We start from the raw sequence: 19125 nt of genomic DNA, 5'->3' as shown, positions 1-19125 counted from the left end.
ATTAAGGGGAAAAACAGTTAAACTGTGGACTGCAATAATTGGTTGCCTGTCATAAAAGTAGATCGTGCTTGGGGTATGGTTAATTTGAGTGATTTGAAGCTGTGTAAATTTTTATAACCTATATGAGTCTTCTGGACTATGGAATGCAGATTCAGTCACTTGAAACGTATGTCACTTTTTTTTCCTAACATCAGGTGAAAGCAGCAAGTATGAATTGTTTGTTTTTTTTTTTTTTTAACTAACAGTCACATATAATGTTTCATATTTCCTTCGCTGATGGGTTAGCACTAAGGCTGCATGCAATATAAGCTGTAGGCAAAAGATGAATTTGGAAGCACGTTTTTCAGGAATTTAGGCGAAAAATCTGCCTTTCTTTCCAGTAGCAACCATATCAATAGAATATGGGAGCTCCTTAACTGCTGTATTAGCAGTACCCTCAGAAAGAACAGAACGTTTTGGGTAGTATGGTAACCATATTGGGGAGCATATAGCCATAATAACCATGTTTCTTTCCAAATTTATATTCTTCAGTAAGACATCCATCAATGTTTCTCATCTATCATCTTTCTTGTTAATTTTGTGTTCTTCTTGAGGGAATTTCACTTCAGTTGTTTTCTGGTATTTATAAATTGAAAAAAATGCTTCTTTGGGTTAGGTGTGTGTTTCCTTCCAGTTTTTTTACTTTTTCATGAAGTTTGATTTCATTCAAATTGTACTTCAGGTTTTGTAGGCTTTACAGTTTCATTTGCACTTACACTGAAGTGGTTCTACGTATGTCTGTGCTCTGCTTGCTGTATAGCCTGGTATCATTAAAGGTGAGTACTGCTCTGAAGATGTCCAAGCTCAGGTGTAATTTTCAAGGGAAGTAACTTTTGTCAGCAATGACGAAGATTATGGTTTTCCTAAAGCTTGATTTTGTTATGCTGGAAGTATCAGCCATGTCGAAGGCTGTTTTGAAGCCCTGGACATATAGAAATTAGGATCCCTGCAATTAAATCAGTTGCCATAAATCAATAAGCTGTTGCTTTGGTTTTGTTGCTGTGTTCATCTTATGTGATCATTTTTCATTTTGCATCCTAGAATGTATGAAAGTGATATTTCAAATCAGTACCAAATATCTTTAAATCCATTTTGTGTTTTGCTGGGTGCCCTCAAGGTGCAATAATCTTCTCAAACACTGGATCTGGTCTATTTTTAGCATAGATGGAACTATAAAATAAAACAAGTTATTGCAACAGAACCCCTCTGTCTTATAAATTAGTATAATTCATAAGTTGTGTTGAAATGAAAATATTTAATCAAGCCTCATGATAGCTCATTCCTAGTTGTGGAATGGCAGAAACCGGTTATGTCATTTATTGTCATGTTTATCACCAGTCCTAATTCCCAGTCTCTGGGTGGAAAAAGCTTTCTCTTTATAGCACAGATACTGGATGTAGTTCCTACTGTTTCATATGCACAAATGCAAATAGACAATATAGAAAAGTGTGATCTGGGCATTTGGATTTTTTTTCTGGCTTCGGTGAGATCATTGAAATAAGGATGATGAGCGTTTAGGTGTAGCTATGTTGTTTGAGGATGTTCTTCTTTAAAAACTGAAATAGTTTTTGTTGTGGTGGTGTGCTTCAGAGTACATTAGAACCACAGTCGGAATGGGAGAGGTTTCTATGGGAATACATTTGGTATAGAAGTTGTAATGTGGGTAAAATATAAAGACCTATTTTAGATGAAAATAGCCTGTAAAAGAAGGTAGCCCTTATTGTGTCATGTGCTTTCAACTACCAAGAATTAAGCCGCTGACTGGGAAGCCTGCTTTTAGGAATGTCTTTTACTATATTCACTTCAAACCTGCACCTGAAATCCACCAGAGTAAGCAGTGATAGAGATGACTGAAAAAACCCAAACATTTTTGGTGGTGTCCCTTTCCCTTTTGAATGTTGGCTTCCCATTTTGCGTGGAGAAAAATACAGCAAGAGATTTTTATCTTAAGAGCCAAGAAGATATGGGCCCTGCTGCTCATTGAGGCAGGGGACCTAGTGACGTGGGATATGGAAAAGGTTCTCGACTACTTTGATACCTCAGGTTTTTTTACTGGAAGTTTTGGTATGGGGATCGTCAGCTGCCTGAGCCCAGTGTCAGTCTGGGGGAGCAAAGCACAACCCCCAGTAGAAGAAGGTGAAGTTGTGAGCTGTTTGAGGAAATAAGACATAAGTAATGACCTGGATGCTGAAGGATTGACCAAACAACCTCCAGAGTTCCCTCCCAACTGAATTTATTTTGTTTCTAATCAGCTTACTATTTGAATGTATTTTATAGTTAAATCCATTATTTTATTCATGCAAGATCCACCAAAATCAATTACTATGTGGTTTGATTATTAGCAGCAGCTACTATTTTTTTTTTTTAATTTTTTATATTTGCCAGTTGACATGATAGTAATGCTGCTAAGTGGGGATATAGTCTATGATGTCAATAAGTAGAAAGGTAAAGCTGTAACAGTTATCAGTACCCATATTAAAATGTTAGAAATAGTCTAGATAACACGAACAGCTATTGAAATGTTTTTCCCATTCTTGACTTTCTATAAGGGCTTTCTCTTTCTTTTCTGAAGACTGCAAAACTTCACATCTCTTGTTTGCTCATCTATTCTAAATGAGTGATTATATCACATTCACACCCTCCTTTTGTCCCCTCTCCCCTAATACAGGTAAGGTTATAAGCAGTTTGGGGTATAAAAGAGTTAGGTCAAACAACCCCATGAAGAACTCCTGCCACAGACAAGAGATTTCTGTGCTCTACTTTATTTTGGGTGGGAAAGTTGGACATAAAAAGGGATTCCCATAAGGGCTTAGGTAGCATTTGGGAATTTGTTTCCCAAGGAGATGCAGAACAAGGGCAACAAAAGATTTTCTCTCAAAGGGGGAGGGCTTGTTATGGGCAGGGAGGCCGGATTCACACTCTGAATTGCTCTCACTCTCCGCCACTCCGATGGCTCTCAGTCTGGCAGCTGGAGTTCCTGAAGGCTCTGGCATAGGAGTGCTGCCTGCGGGGATTTGGGGAGCGTACTGAAGATTAAAAGAACAAAAGCTAGAAAGGATAAGGCTGGAAGTGTAGTGGATGTATTTCAAATCCCTTTTATTTTACACAGTGTTGTCTAAATTGGGGCAGTCGGAGGTGTGTTAGATTCCCTGCTGTTCTTTCATGTCTGATCATGGGGATCCCCCAGCAAGACAGGAGGAGAATTGCTGAATGAAGTTCTCGACAAGGACCAACAGGAAACCAAAAGCTTCAAATGGGAAACTTGAAAATTATATTCAGGCACCTTACTGTCTGTTGCAGTCTAAACCAGCTGAGCTTCTGCTGAAGATCAGGCATCTGAATGATTTGCACTGTACAGTGTACTATTTATCAATACCAGGTGCGTAGGAGGTAAAAAAGTGGAATGAAATTTAGGTGGGGATCAATCTACTGACTGCAAAACCTGCACATGGGTTCGCATTCTTGTTCAGCAAAACACAATCCCGAGTAGTTTGTTACAGACCTTAAAAATGCAGTCAGTGGCTAAATAAGAAACAGTTGACCTGATGGGGCCCAGGAGAGGAAACACATCACTCGACCGAAGTTTTTATTCATCTGGTTTTTATATTTACCCAGATTCGTTCACACCCCTGCATCGTTTGTTTGGTGTAGGCATATTTTTGTGTCACTGATCAGCACGCTTTGAAATCTCCAACATGAGCATGTTGGTGTCAAAGGGAGATAGGGACAAGAAAGGAAACAAGAAGGAAAGTATGGATAAAGGATTACATGGCAGTGGTCAAACCAACCCCTAACCAGATGTTCAAGTAACACCAGACCTTAAGATCTTCCCCAAAATGGAGACAGTATAAATAAGCTCCAATAATGTAATGGGTTTGCAAACTGTGTGTAATGCCTCTGTCTGCTGCTGCTTTTTTTAAATGAGAAAAGAAATGCGTAAAGGAAGTAAGTTGCTCTTCAGGATGGAGCTACTCTACCTATTGGAAAAGCGAGCTTTGGAGGACTTTCTTTGATCGTACTGTACAATGGAAATATTTTACTTTCCTATTTAGGTAATAAATGTAAATTCATGCCTGTGGTATATATCCAATAGCATCTGTCCACTACAGAGCAAAGCAAGGCAAAACTGTAAGACGAGCAAGTGAGACAGAGACAGCCTATGTGGCACCAGTCAACTGATTCTAGACATTTTCTTTTAATGGTATAGAAGTATTTTAAATGTGTTGTGTAAAGAAGCAAACTGTCACTTTTGAATGCTAATATAATGTAATTATGATGGTGATTTCCTAACAGAGCTTTCTGTCTGTGAATATCAGTGAATTCTTAGAAGCTTCTATTTTTATTTAAATTCATAAGGTGCCAAACCCTGCAAGTCTCATGCTTTAAAGCCCAGTTTAAATTTCACAGATGTTGGTAAGGCTTTTCGTGTTGGACTAAATGACCTCTGGAGATCCCTTACAACTACAAGATTCTGTGTTTCTGTATGCAGGAAAACTGCTTCAAATGCTGATGAGGTATTACGTTACAAGATTTTGTTGAAAAAAGTGTAGAAAAGAATCTCACTTTATCTGAATCACCATTGTCATGTTTTCTACGTGAAGGCTCACAGGACAGCGTGTGATTTCCCACAACCTGTGCTGTAGATTACACTTCACCTATATTAGAAGTACCAGCTGCTGAAATTAAATTCTTGGGTCTCCTGTACCTTGAGACAGCTTGTAGGAAAATCAGAGGTAGAGGAAAAAGGACAAGACCAGAAAAAAAGATTTATTGGCAGGAGAGGACAGTCCATGAAGGAAAGGAATTAAGCCTTTGGGGAAGACTAAAATCATGGCCTCTGAAGTAAATCTCAAATACCCAGAGTGAGTCCATGACTACTGCTCACTGCATAATACATTGCCTAACAGCGTATTTCGAATTCATCTAATATATGTAAAAATAATATGAGCAGCTAGGGTTTTAAAGTTAGAATCCATAAGAAATTAATCGGAATCTAAAATCAGAGTGTCATAACACGGCAGATGGACCACAACTAGAGGAATTTCAGACTTTTGTATTTGCTTGCAATGTGTGCCGCTATATCACTAATATATCTGTTACCATTTAGTGGTGTGACTCTGCAGTGTCTACGTGTGTAGGAATGAGGTGCGACTTTCCGGTGGAAAAGAGCTCATAACTCTTATTCTTGAGCTTCTGTTTGTGCTCGTTTCTGTGACTTCCATGTAGTGTCTTGTAAGTGATCAGATCATCACAAGGTCATTTTGGTAGGACCTTCGTGGTTTCATTTCCTTGCATGCTTATTAAGAAAGTTGTCTACGTGAGGTAGGTTAGAGAGGCCTTCAGTAAGACTTTCAGTACGATCTTCCTTAAGATCCTCGTAAAGATGGTGGTGACATAAAGACTTTAATCATTTCAGGCAGTGCAGAGGGGAGAGTGTTTCCAGTACGGCATGGATGTGCTCGAGTCTGGTTGCAAGTGCTTTTATTCTTGCTTCTTGCCCAGCCCATATCAGTTTTGTCAGCCCCTAATACGTGATGAAGGCGGAAGAACTGTAGCTTCTCTGAATCACTGCGTCCACAGAGTCTGCCTTGAATCTTTTGCATGTGCATGACAGGGCATGCTGACATCAGTTTGGCTGAACGCTGCTTAAAGTTGTGTACAGAAGAGGTGTTGGGATTTGGTTTTGGTTTAAGCTAAATGTTACGCTGCCTGCTTTCCTCAAAATGGTAAGTCTTGGGGAATATCTTCTTTCTGACCTGGACAGGGCTATGTAAGGAGGTGGAGAAATGCAGAAAATGGTAACTTCTATGAATAGCGTTCACTATGTATTTCAACTGAATTTTATCTTTCTTTCCCTTATAGTCTCTTAGATTTTAGACCTAGCTGTCACAATAGTTATTAAAGGCTGTATCTCTACTTAGATGGTGCAAAGAAATTAAATGACAGCCATAGCTGCAGTCAGTGTCATCATCCCACGTGCTTCTAGTTGGATTTTCACCTGTTTGTTAACAAGCAAATTCCTTCAGCCTCTTAAAACAAGATAGATGTCACTCTTTCAAGTCCAAACCTGTGGCATGAGAAGAAATAGATGCGGTCGTAGATTTGTGCCATTCTTTTCCATCTTAGACCGGCAGTGCTAAGCAGGATTAGCTTCTTTCTGCTGACACCCCTAAAGGGCTGTATAATTCCCGGAGGGTATTTCGCAGCATGTGGCTTCAGCCACACTCCCTCAGCTTTACAGCGGTTCATTGAACTTAGGTGAGCTTAAGACACGGATCAAATAGGTTTAAAAGGCTCCTTGCCACACACACCATGTGGTAAATGGGGTGACTTTTTAAACTAAATGGGTTTCAAAAGCTGTGCTCTTGTCTTGCCTGTTTCCGATATTATATTTGTGCATTAATTTACATCTTTGTCTTCAGAATAACAACATTTGTGCTTTAATGCAGTGGCAATTTTGATACTTGTCATCAGAGGAGCATTTCAATCATTTTCACATTCGTGGCAGTTGATCATTGAGAGTCCAGGGATTTTTGTATGAAAGGAATTCTTGGTTTTGTCTGCCTGAGACCTTGCCATCCCAGTGTGGTTTTAAGCCTTTTCATCTATTTCAGCCTGATGCCATACTAAATCTTCTGAATCAGTGGTTTCATGTCTCTAATACCTGCCCATTTAGTATTTTGATGGCCGATTCTGTTTGTTTAGATTTGGCTGTTCAGATTTCTGTCGCTGGGGTAAGAAATTACGGTTTTCCTGAGCTCACAAATTAGAGTGGTTTATAGTGGGCCTGCTAACTTTTGACTGCAGTCTCTCATTATAGATGTCCTTCTGTGACTTGAACAATTGCCTAGATTACTGATTCCTTCTTTGAAGACAGCCTGGTAGAAGGAGAAGTTGGGGAGTTCTCGTGTGATACATGTCAGGTGTCTAACTTTTTTCTGATATTCAGACCTTGCGTCCTTGATATCTGTAATTGATATAAGAAAACTAATTTCCTTTAAGTATTCTTCTGGGAACAAGAGAAGACAACAGAACACGACCAAGAGTGTTTTAAGCGTCTGACCGGTGAGATAAGTAGTTTCAAGTCCAGATGTTGGCTGTTACGTTCCAGCTCAGATTCTAATTCTAATGTTCTCCAATTAGGTGGGCTTATGAGGAGAGGCAGCAGTCTGAGAAATGACAAAAATAACTTTAAAATGGATGAACGTATTAGGGAAATGTTTGGGAGCCCAGCTAAATGGGGAGATTTTATACAATGTCAATGCATTTCATCTGTGATTTAGAAAGCTTTGGGTTTTATTTTTGCTAGTATGTATATTCATTGGTTTAATCTCTGAATTGCTTGATCATATCATTGCCAAAGAACACACTCATCACAAAGGCAAAATTTCTAATCAACTTTCAAGTAAAAACAGGCAGTGCAAGTCTCTAAATTTAGGATTTGGTCGCGTGCCAGACTAAAGAAAGCTTGCCTATTTTTAAGTGTTACAATGTGATTAACTTTTGTAGGAGGTTCACCAGTCCATTAAATCATGTTTTTGCAGCCGTGAGCTTTCCGATTTTCATTTATTTTAATTTATATTGGCTTGTAGCATTTAACTGTTCTTACTGTGTAGTTTTGTTTAGAGTCGCATTTAATTGGTTTCTGAACTAACCCTCCAGATGCACTGGAATTAGCACTGACTATGAAAGTAATTATCAAAGGGTTTCCCATCTTGTTTAATGGGTAAAATATGTCAGTATTTGAAAATTTACCATGTGCTACCCTTACCCTAGCAAATTACTCTGTGTAGTTATGAGAAAAATGATAAGCTTGTATGACTTGGTAGTTCAACAAGATATTTTTTTCTTTTGAAGAGTTCCTGGAGGATGTACACAAAACCCGTAGTGTTCTTCAAAAGCGTCTATGTGTAGGGCATTGGTTTGTTTTCTTGAAGAAGTAGGATTTGCTTGGAAATTTCAAGATAGCCAAAATTTGAGGGTGCTGCCTCTGAGTTTCATTTTTGCCTCTCCAATTTTTTTAGACCAGCTATACCCAATTGGACTGCCCCAGCCAGTGATAGATCACTGAATTTGCCCCCTGATATTACAATGTCCAATTTTACTGTATATTCATTATATTGTCTTTCTTTATCAAGTCTTTTTTTTTTGGCAGGCCAATAATTAAGAACATTTGAGATTTATCACATCTTGTAACTAAGCCTCTGTCTCTTCTTGTAGTGTAACGTTAAATTTTGTAGCACATCAGAAATTATATAGCAGAATCAAGTTAAAAAGCCTTCTGTATACTTTCAGTTGAGCATGCACATAGAATAAAAGCATTGTGTCATTTCTTATCTGAAACTTGTACAAAACCTGCAGCCCTCTAACCCAGCAAGTCTGTAAAAGCAGTTTTTTTCCTTTATATGAATAATGTAATTTAAATGTCAGTTTTGTAGGAAGTTCTGCAGAAATGAACTCTTGTAGTTTTTTAGGCTGCAAGGGAGTATTGCAGCTATCTGTGATGGACATACAGCGGTGCCATGTTTAGGAGCAAGATTTATTAATCTAACTGCGTGAAATGAGAAAAGTGTGTGCGAAACTGCTGACAAGGCTGGGAGGACAAAAGTATTTCCTTGTTTCCTTACTTCTTTTGACATTATTTTGAGTCCAGCTGACAGAAAACTTTCAAAACTGTTGGTACCTTCTAATCTTTTCCTTTGCTTAGAGCATGTCATGAATGAAATAGGGAAATGAAAGACTGTAAAAGCAGGCAAAAAGAAATGAAAGAGAGGAAAAGCCTTTCTGAAATACGGGGAAGAAGAAAAATTCCAAACTTTCATAGATGAATGATTTTCCCTCCTTAAAATATTTTTAAATAGATACCAAGAGGTCAGAAACATTTCAACTATCTGTGGCCTCTTACTGCATCTGGGAGATGTTAATTTTGTCCTATGAGCACAAACAGCAATCTCCCTGACAAACAAGTACAAAATCCAATTTGGCACTCCCACCCACACTTGATTTGCTATTTGACACAATTGAGGGGCTTGGGAATCTTTTAAACACCTAACAAAAAAAAAACCAAACCCATAATAATAAACCCATTAAACCCATAATAATAAAAAAAATCATGTTATCCATGAAAACAATAGCCTGGCTCTCATCAACAGCATCCTTTGTATCCTCCAGCACAATTTCCATCCCTCCCTCACACTGCAGTGTTTGCTGGAATACTGGAGAGTCTGTCAGAGATCAGGAGCTTTTGTTGGGGTAGATGTGGATCATGGGGAACTTCTGTCCCTAAAGACGACCTGAAGGAAAAATTTAATCTGGAGGAGGTTGGGTTGGTGGCAAAGTGGTCCCTAAGAAGTGTTCCAGCTTGCAGCTTTGATGAGGAGATACCTGTCACGTTTGCCTCTGCTTTAGAGACAAGTACAAATAACAACACACTGCCTTATTTTGCTGTTTTCCAGCTCCAGCAGTCCAAGCATAAACCCCCAATTAACCTGCTTAAATCCTGTTGTTACCCATTGTGAGCAGGAGTTGTGGATATTAGTAGGAGTTTCTTTTGAAAAGGATGATAATGGTATAATTAATACTGTTGACATTTAAGCACTTGTCATTATATTTCAGAGTTAATGATCCTTCAAGACGTATTTTAGTAATTCAGATCTCCCAGAATTGTATTTTCAAGCTGTTTGAGACGGAGGAAGATAATTTGTTACTCTGGAACACTGTTGGTTTATGTTCATGAGGGTTTCTTAGTAATGTTGAAGCATAGTTGGTAATGCAAATTTAGACGTACCACAACAGATAAAGGCTATCACCTTGTAGATTATGGTATCTCCAGTAAATGTGGGATGTGTTTTCTGGGAAATAAAGTAATGATTCATTTATATTCCTAGGTTTCCAGGTTGTCTTTGTCATGCAGTACTTTGTAAGTTAGCCCCATGAGAGATGGAAATCAGAGTAGTCATGTGGATCTGAGGAGTTACTAGGATAACAGCAGTAGTTACTAGACATTCTTCAGAGGAACATGCTTTTCCTAATTCTGAATAAACATAATGAGACGGGAGAGTTAGGAACGTGCATCTCATCTTTCTGCATCTCTTGCAGCAAGAGGAGCCCAGTCAGCAAGGGGTTGTTTTGTTTCTTTTCTTTGTTTGTCTAATTTATATTCCTGCAGATGTTCTCAGTTTAAAGAAAATAAATTGCCTTAGACCTATGTAAAGCAGGCTCCTCTATCCTGACAAAATCCCTTTTGGTTAGGCCACGTTGACTTAAGTGAATTTATGAGCTCTTCAGTTGTCTAACACTGCTGTAGTAAATTTGCCTAACAGGCTACTTGAACCAGTTGCAAGGAAAACCTCTGAGTGTGCAGAGGGATGGTTCCAATTTTTTCTTTTACCCAGAATAGCAAAATCAGCTTAGTTTCCTATCCAGATTTACCAAATGTGTTGCATGTGATTGCAAGCGATCAAACACCAGAATGTGTTGGTGGATTTTGGGGTACTATGATGGGTGGGAACTCGGGTGTTGCATTAGTGCTCGTGTGAAGGCTGAGCGCGCCTCGGGCTCCTTTGCTCTCTTGCTTGTTGCCCCGCTCTGCCTCTACAGGCACTTGAACTGATACTTTCCTTCCTTTTGACGACAGTAGGGATGACGGGAAGGAGGGCTTGGGTCGGGGCTGGATGCAACAGAAAAGATCTTCAGAAAACAAGGCAGAAACAAGTAGGTTCTTTAGTTGTCTGGTCTTGACATCCCATTGTGGCGGGGGGAAGAGTGAGTGATTGTCTTTGGAAAAGTGGGTTGTTACTTCTGCCGCCCTCAACTTCGACAGCTTTGGCTTCTTGTAGCGGGGAAGAGATGTGTTCTGCAGGTATCCTAACCATAGACGCAATATCAGAAGTGTAGGGATTTGAAGCTAGGGTGAGACAGAGACTGCGCTATGGGGAAAAGAAAGAAATCTGGCCAATTTTGTGCTCAGTGTTTGCCTTGATCTTTGTTGCTCCTAATGGACCTTACCTAATAGAAGAAAGTATTAAGAATGTTGGTGTAGCCCAGAGAAACATAGTATCTGTGATTTGTATCTCATTGTAGCTGAAAACAGGCAAGGGAACTGGTTGCTGTGTGAGGTTCAACAAGGCCAAGTGTCGGGTCCTGCACTTGGGTCACAACAACCCCATGCAACGCTGCAGGCTTGGGGAAGAGTGGCTGGAAAGCTGCCTGGCTGAAAAGGATCTGGAGGTGTTGGTCGACAGCGGCTGAACATGAGCCAGCAGTGTGCCCAGGTGGCCAAGAAGGCCAACAGCATCCTGGCTTGTGGCAGGAATGGTGTGGCCAGCAGGAGCAGGGAGGTGATTGTGCCCCTGTACTCAGCGCTGGTGAGGCCGCACCTGGAATACTGTGTCCAGTTTTGGGCCCCTCACTACAAGAAGGACATTGAGGTGCTGGAGCGTGTCCAGAGAAGGGCAACGGAGCTGGGGAAGGGTCTGGAGCACAGGGCTGGTGGGGAGCGGCTGAGGGAGCTGGGGGTGTTCAGCCTGGAGAAGAGGAGGCTGAGGGGAGACCTGATCGCTCTCTACAACTACCTGAAAGGAGGGTGTAGTGAGGTGGGTGTTGGGCTCTTCTCCCAAGTAACAAGTGCTGGATGAGACGAAATGGGCTCAAGCTGCACCAGGGGAGGTTTAGATTGGATATTAGGAAAAATGTCTTCACGGCAAGGGTTGTCAAGCATTGGACCAGGCTGCCCAGGGAAGTGGTGGAGTCCCCATCCCTGGAGGTATTTAAAAGATGTGTAGATGTGCTGCTTAGGGATATGGTTTAGTGGTGGACTTGATGATCTTAAAAGTCTTTTCCAACCTAAATGATTCTGTGATTCTCTCCACCTCTGCTAACTGTATACCCAGGTAATTCAGCTCAGCACTGGTCATGAGCAAATCGTATTAAATGTATTGGGATGTCGCTGGCTTCTGTTTTAAGGGTAGTGATACGTTCCAGCAGGCTGGCTTTTGAAGCAGGACTCTCTGAAAGCCCAGCTCCTCGTTGCGCAGGCCTCCTCCCCCCTTGCCCTCCGGTCGAGGCTTGTGGGACCTGTGTGCCAGCTTGCCCCCGGCCGTGTCAAGCGCAGGGCTGCAGTCGGGGTGGCTGGCAGTCGTCTGTTCTGATACAAAGCGATAGCTGCAAACAGGAGCGGAGAGCGGCCATGCCACCAGCGAGTCCTTCAAGGGCTTCTCCACGGAGCTGCTGCCCGCAGGAGGCTCTGCGAAATGATTTCCGTGTGGAAAGAGTTGATTTTGTATACCCTTGAGGTAAGATTCTTTTAGAAAACAGAGTAAACTTTTTTCCTTTCGTATCCGTAAAGAGTACCTTACCTCTTTTCAAGTTTATAGACAAAACGTTCATTAATGGAGATCTTAAACCTGTAAAAACGATCTAATTTGGTGAAATAATAGCATTCTCTGAAAGCTTTTTTTCACAGTAAAATCTTTAAAAAAAAAGATTAAAAAAAGGTAAAAGTAAAGTTCTTTGAAAACACGCACTTCAATTTTAAAGATAATACATGTGTAGGGGTTGCCCAGGGCTGGCTGCGGGGCTGAGGGGTCTCTGTGGGGAGGGGTTGGGCACAGCCGGTTCCAGCCAGTTCCAGCTGGTTCCAGCTGGCGCCGATGGCCCCCACAGGGCACAGCTGAGCCCGTCAGCGACTCCGGCGGGGACACGGGATGAAAAAAGGGCAAGGAGTGAGGGTGACCTCCACCATTCACGCACTGAGGAGGAAGAGGAGCTTCAGGCGCCGGAGCAGAGTCCGCTGCAGCCTGTGGGGAGACCAGAGCGGGGCAGGGAAAGGTGTGGGGCGGGGGAAAGGCGTGGGGCCGGGGAAGGGCATGGGGCCAGGGAAAGGCATGGAGCCAGGGAAAGGCGTGGGGCCAGGGAAAGGCTGTTGTGGGACATGGAAGCCCCTCAGCTGTGCGACAGGGGAGTCTGGGCAGGAGAAGGCAGGCGCTGGCGTGGGCTTGGCAGCCATGGCATATGACATTCTGGCCTTTCCAAGTCTCCCGGGGTCGCAAAGCCGCCTGTAGGTAGGTTGGACAGCGCTTGTACAACTTGTTGTAACTTCTCAGCTTCGCCCTTCTCCTCAGTGGCTTCTGCACGGTGTTCATCCAAGATGGGGAACACGAAGCGCCGCCCGAGCAATGGGATGGTGGCTTTGCAAATAGGCTGTGGTTTTCTCTGGCGTAACACCACAGATAGAGCGAGAAGCTTGGAGAAAAGCTGGTTCTTTTATCTAATAGATAATCAGAGAATCCATGTGGTAGAAATTTTAGTGGACAAAGCACAGCAAACTTCTGCTTGAGAGTTCAGTCAGAGAATCCTTCTGAAATTTAAATTTGCCCCATGCTGTGGAAGCACAGGGCTAAGATATGTAAAAATGCACAGAGCTGACGCCTGTCTTTGCATGTCTTTGGCTGACTTCTCACCAGTGTTATGGTGGTACTATAACAATTAGTTTAAATGGATTTAATAATGATAATTTGCCTGCTACTCTGCATGGAAACAAATCAGTCCTGGAGAATGTGGAAAAGATGTTTATGCCCAAGGATGTACACAATGAGTTCACAACATGCATAGTCGTGTTTTTAGCAATGAAATGGCAAAGACTGCCATATATTTGAAAGTAATTTTAATTTAGTTTCCTAAAAAATAAGTTTGTCTGTTCAAAAACATCCTTCTGAATTCATCTTAAATAAAAAGGTTAGCTGGTTTATTCTCATAGTTTCCAGTGGTGGTAGTATTTCAGGTTACTGTTAGAGATTCGGGGGGGTGGTAGGGGGGAGGTGGTGTTTGGTTCTTAACTCCAGGTGTTCAGTATCAATTTAATTGCTGTAATATGGCTTTGGCTTAAATTAGAGGCTAAGTACGAGGACTGACCTCATGCACATGTCGGAGATTTAAGTCTTATGAAGGTGAGTCTTGCTGGTAATGTCTTATCCAGAAGTTACTCTGCATTTCCTATACTTTGCTTTTTTTTGTGAGGTTAAGTGTCTGTTACTGTATACCTTAAACTTTTCCCCTTGAGTAGCTTTCTGATGATTTTCCAGTATGTCATTGAGGAGGTCTTTCTGCCCCAAATCAGTTATTTCTATGGAGGAAATAGCATTGACTGTAAACTAAGCAACCATACATTGAAAGATGTCGATTAAAAGGACGTGTTATCCCTAGACTGGTCATTAGGAAGTTGTAGCTGTTACTGCTTAGCGCATTGATGTAGTGCAGGGGGAAAGCACAGTGAAATTTTTCTTATTAACAATTTTAATTAACTTTTAATTGATTTCTAGGAAGATAAATGGTTTCATTACAAAGTCTTACAATGAATACCTTCACCGGAATTAAACATTCATGGAAACTTCCTGACAATTGTTCTGATAACAAAACATGAAAGTCCCTTATGATCTTCCCAGATGTCTGTAGTCTCATTCATAAAGTCAAATAACTGAAAATACCTTGCTCACAGAATGCCCTTTGTTTAATTTACATAACCTTATTCATCATGCCATAATTTAATTAAGAGGAGGAAAAATAACAGGTCAGCATTCAGACTATGTTGAGGGCCTGGTAGCTCTGGGAGAAACATATGAATTTTGTCCCTCCCTGTAAAGGGCAGTTATGTAATAGCAAGACTTATTTGGCTGATACCGAAATCTGAGACTTAGTTCGGTATGTGAGAACAAAGATACCAACTGAACAAAATCTAAATGGTTTTCTATTGCAATCATCTGCCTCTTCTGAGTGTAGAAGAATAAGGATGAAATGTGACAACATTTGGTTTTGAAGAACTCGATAAACAAACTATGGAAAGTGAAGTAGTTCTTCAGAGAGCAACAATTAAAATATCACTAAATGTGACAAACATGTTAAGCGACATGACAATTTCTAACTACTGTGTCCATTCTAGCGATCTGCTGGCTGCATCCACCTTTCATCTAGGCATGTACTCTGTAATGATTTCAGCAGCAATGAAACACCTAAATCAAAGAGCGTAAAAGATTCCCCTCAGACACCACCTAACCCTGAAGATACTTCAGCATTAGAAGTATCTGAGGGCTTGGCTTTAAAAGCATCTAGTTTGTCTTCTGCATATGTGCACAGTTGTCCAAGGCTGAGCAACTAAACGTGTATTTTCTCCTGAAGTCCCAGTAAACCTATCTTCTGCCACTGCAAATTAAGAGGTTTGTCTCTGTGGGATATTTTATCTTCAGCAAAATATCAGAGAGGGGCAAGCTGCTGTAAACAAGAAACGCTGAGTAGCCACGCAAGCACTAGTACCCTGCTGAATATTACCCTAGCTTACCTTCTTACTCCCATGCAGGTATGGCCCTTGTAGGTTTTTAAAATGTGCATTAAAACATGGTTCTTTTTTGTTTCTTTAGGCTACAGACCCAGATGCTGGCGTTAATGGGCAAGTTCATTACAGTTTGGCAAACTTCAGGAATCTTTTCCGAATCACATCAAATGGTAGCATTTATACAGCAGTTAAACTGAACAGAGAAGTGAGGGACTATTATGAACTTATTGTTGAAGCGACAGACGGAGCTGTGGACCCTCGCCGTTCAACGCTAACTTTAGCGATCAAGGTGCTGGATATTGATGACAACAGCCCCATTTTTACTAATGCTTCCTACACTGTCTGTGTGCCAGAAAATCTACCCCCAGGCACTGTCTTCCTGCAAATAGAGGTAAGAAAGCATTATAGAGCGAAGAAGTATTTTGTAAATGTTCTGCAATACTATGCATGCTCTTATTTAACTTGTTGGTGAGACTGCAGTAAAAGATTGCAAACTGGAGTGCGGGAAGTTAGGACAGTTTGACTGAAAAATGCATGACCTTTAGACGGGTACATAAAAGTACTTTGAAGCTGAGGTTCATTTGGAAATAAGAGCACTTGTTAAACAACCAAACGAACAACAAAACCTATGCTTTTTGTCATTGTCGTTTCTTGGAATTTTGTTTTACACATTTACAGTGCTTTTGATTTGTTTTTGAAAGCTCATCATATTGCTTCTACCTGTTTACATTAGTAGCAAAAGAGAGCTTTATCTCAACTGATTTAGGCATTTAAGTCAATCCTGGATGCCTAACCTCACATTATGGTTTTGGAGCTAAACAGTTGCTTCCAGAAGCAATTCATCCAATACCAAGATCATCATCTAAGGTAGTTGGAATAAAGTGAACACCTGGAGGAGGTGTCTTCTCTTCACTGCCTATAAAAGGTATTCAGACAAGTGAGAGTTAATGGTTCAAGGATGAGCTGGATCTCTAAAGGCAGCTGAGATTCACTTCCCGCAAGCAGTCTGTGTATCCTCCTGATGTTTTGGTCAGCATCCTTTAATGAGAAGAATCTGTCCTGAGACAATTTCAACAAGAATGGTTTTCTCTGAACCTGACTGCAGATAAATCTGATGTCAAATTGCAGCTAAAGCAATCGCATAGTACTCCTTATGCTGATGAAGATTAATATTCTTTGTCTAAATACTGGTATGAAATGAAAACATCCGTGCTGCCATACGGGGTGAGATCAAATGTCTGCTTAGCCCAGCATCCGCTCCCTGGCAGTGGCGGATAGCAGGTGCCCAGGGAAGAGAACAAGAACAGACTGAGCTTCCAGTGACTCTTGCCCAGAATATTGTGTTTGTTTCCTGTGGCGGGTATCTCTGGATTTTATAACCTTAAGTGGCTTTGTCTTCCTCGTGTCTGTGCAGTACTATTAAGTTCATCCCATACTATTAGAATAATATAACGAGACTAAAGTTGTTTGCAGTAGTTTGCTTTTTTATGTTCTTTAAACCTAGTAGGGATTTTTTGTGAAAATGGATTTTGTTTAAGTACTTGTTTGTTTGTTTGTACGGCATGCCCTAGGCGAAGGATGTTGATCTCGGTTCTGATGTTAACTATCGAATACGGACACAGGAAGCACTACAGTATTTTGCGCTGAACAAGTATACAGGCGAGTTATCGCTTTTGAAGTCCTTGGATTACGAATCATTCTCTGACACAGAAGCAACCTTCACCTTTCTTGTGGAAGCCTTCGATAGCAAGGGCACTATGCCTCCTGGTCTCGCTACCGTCGCAGTGAGAGTAAAGGTAAGAGGAATAACTTGTCGGTTGATAGCATCCTCTCCTCTTTGTTACAAAATACTTCATCGACCCTTACAGATGTCCTGATGAAGCACCAGAGCACGCTAGCAGTGTGCCTGCTTTCCTGCTTTTTCACTTGTATGAAGCCACTGCCTTTTTCTGACAGTAACTTGTTCAGTTAAACATATACTTTATAACAGCTATAATTACTATTCTATATGCAATTACGTGGTTAAATCTTGGATCACAGGGTTATGAAGTACAAGAATACCTGACACATATATAAACGTTTAGTCCTTTAGAATCCCTGAAAGCTTGAAATAAGTACCTAATGGAATTGTTTGCAAAAATGACACCATCACGTTTCAGTTAAAGCTCTCATAAATTGTAATTTTATGAACCATTCGGGTGTATTGAGTGCTGATGTGGCACACCACATCCTATATTTCAGATTATGCTGCTTGAAAATACAGAGCTGCAAAGGAACAGGCTTATTTAGTGGTCTTGCACAATGAATCGTTATTATGCAGTGAGTTACAGCATCATCTCCGGGTTTCAGTTATCTCACCAGTAATATGGGGGTAATGATATTCTGTTTGGTAACGATCCACAAATGAAAAGCGTTTGTAGCTGAAACATTAGCACTTACCCATCTTAATTTGGTTGATGCACTCGTGTCCAAGAGGAGAGGATATTTTAGATGCTCTAAATCATGCCTCCTTGGATTTACAGAGGTGCAGTTCTGGAGCCAGTCAGTCGAGTCCTTGTGCGCAGTTGCTTCATTTTTGTTGACTTCGTCAGTGAAGAACTGTGAGCTGTGGGAGAGAAGAGAGTTTAATTACTCGTATTTTAGCTAAGAAGCAAAAATTGTAGCAGGAACAAAAGCATAGCTCACAAATGTGAACTTCATAGCTGGCAACTTCAGTTTAAATGTAATTCTGGAGAAAGTATTTAGCGTCTATGAATCAGTCTCTGTGTATCTGCAGATGCTATGAATTGCCACATGATTTTGAGTAATTCTGTTTGTCAGTCTCTACTGAGCTCAGAATTATTTTAGGGATAGTAAATGTCTCCAATTATTAGCTTTGATGACAGCGTAAGAAGGCTTCTAGAATACCTCTCCTTCTCTGCAAAATTTCTCAGACTGAGATGCAGGTCACCTGTTTCCTAATAGTCTGCGCTCTTTCCCGGCAGTTTGCAAGTCAATCAAAGAAAACGTAGCTTTTGACATCATTCCCTGAGCCTTTTCTGTTATACTTTTAAGGAGGAAATTGCTCAAACCTGTTTTTTTTCCTAAAAGAAATTTTTTCCCAGCACAGTGGATTTTTGAAAGAATTAAGCGTTTGGGTTGGTTTGGGTATTTTTGTTCGGTTTTTTAGAGGTACTTGTTTTCAAATAGGACTGTATTCAGAGAAAAACGGCAGTTTGCATCGTAGGGCTGACCCAGCTGTATGATTGTGCATTTGTATTGTATTCATGAATGAATATTGTATTCATTAATGAAAGTACAGGGAAGCAATGCAGTTCAACTCGGTGGCCTTAATGTAACAGCAGCTTGTGCACTGTCAGAGGAGGTGGTGTGGGAATAGAGGACTTAAGAAGGGTATTAGTAGGATCAAAAAACAGGTTTCTTGTTTTCCTGGAAACTCTTCCTACACACGAGCAACAAAAAGGGAGCGTGATGCTACTTGTTTGGAAAGGCAGTATGTGAGAGGCTGGAATGCTAGGCTGGAGCCAGGAGTGACAATTTCAGCAGTAAAAGGTGTTAGGCTGGGGACAGAATAGGGCCTGAAAGTGAGGACAAGTGGCTTTTTTTTCAAACAAGAAAGAAAATAAATCAAATAAATGATTAAGTGTCATACTTGGTGACAGGCTGACTTTTGCAACAGATCAGTGGAGGTAATTAAATGTTATATATATTGCTCAGGTTAAGATGATGCTTAGGTTCCAGCCTTGAGTGACAGGTAGAAC

At 40.9% G+C, this 19125-nt stretch overlaps 1 protein-coding gene across 3 annotated transcripts in view; it reads left to right on the top strand.

Moving 5' to 3' along the window:
* PCDH15 (protocadherin related 15) overlaps positions 1–19125 on the top strand; it is a 400140-nt gene that overhangs the window by 254499 nt on the left and 126516 nt on the right. For all 3 annotated transcript variants that reach the window (XM_075717276.1, XM_075717274.1, XM_075717275.1), the window contains exons 18-19: positions 15450–15755; positions 16936–17160. In XM_075717276.1, coding sequence (XP_075573391.1) covers positions 15450–15755; positions 16936–17160 — 531 coding nt within the window. The remainder of the gene's footprint in view (positions 1–15449; positions 15756–16935; positions 17161–19125) is intronic.

The sequence above is a fragment of the Pelecanus crispus genome, chromosome 10 (assembly GCF_030463565.1).
Source record: "Pelecanus crispus isolate bPelCri1 chromosome 10, bPelCri1.pri, whole genome shotgun sequence".
NCBI classification, from domain to species: Eukaryota; Metazoa; Chordata; class Aves; order Pelecaniformes; family Pelecanidae; genus Pelecanus; species Pelecanus crispus.
Note: the sequence above shows the minus strand (reverse complement) of the source record. Positions and strands in the feature narration are given on the sequence as shown.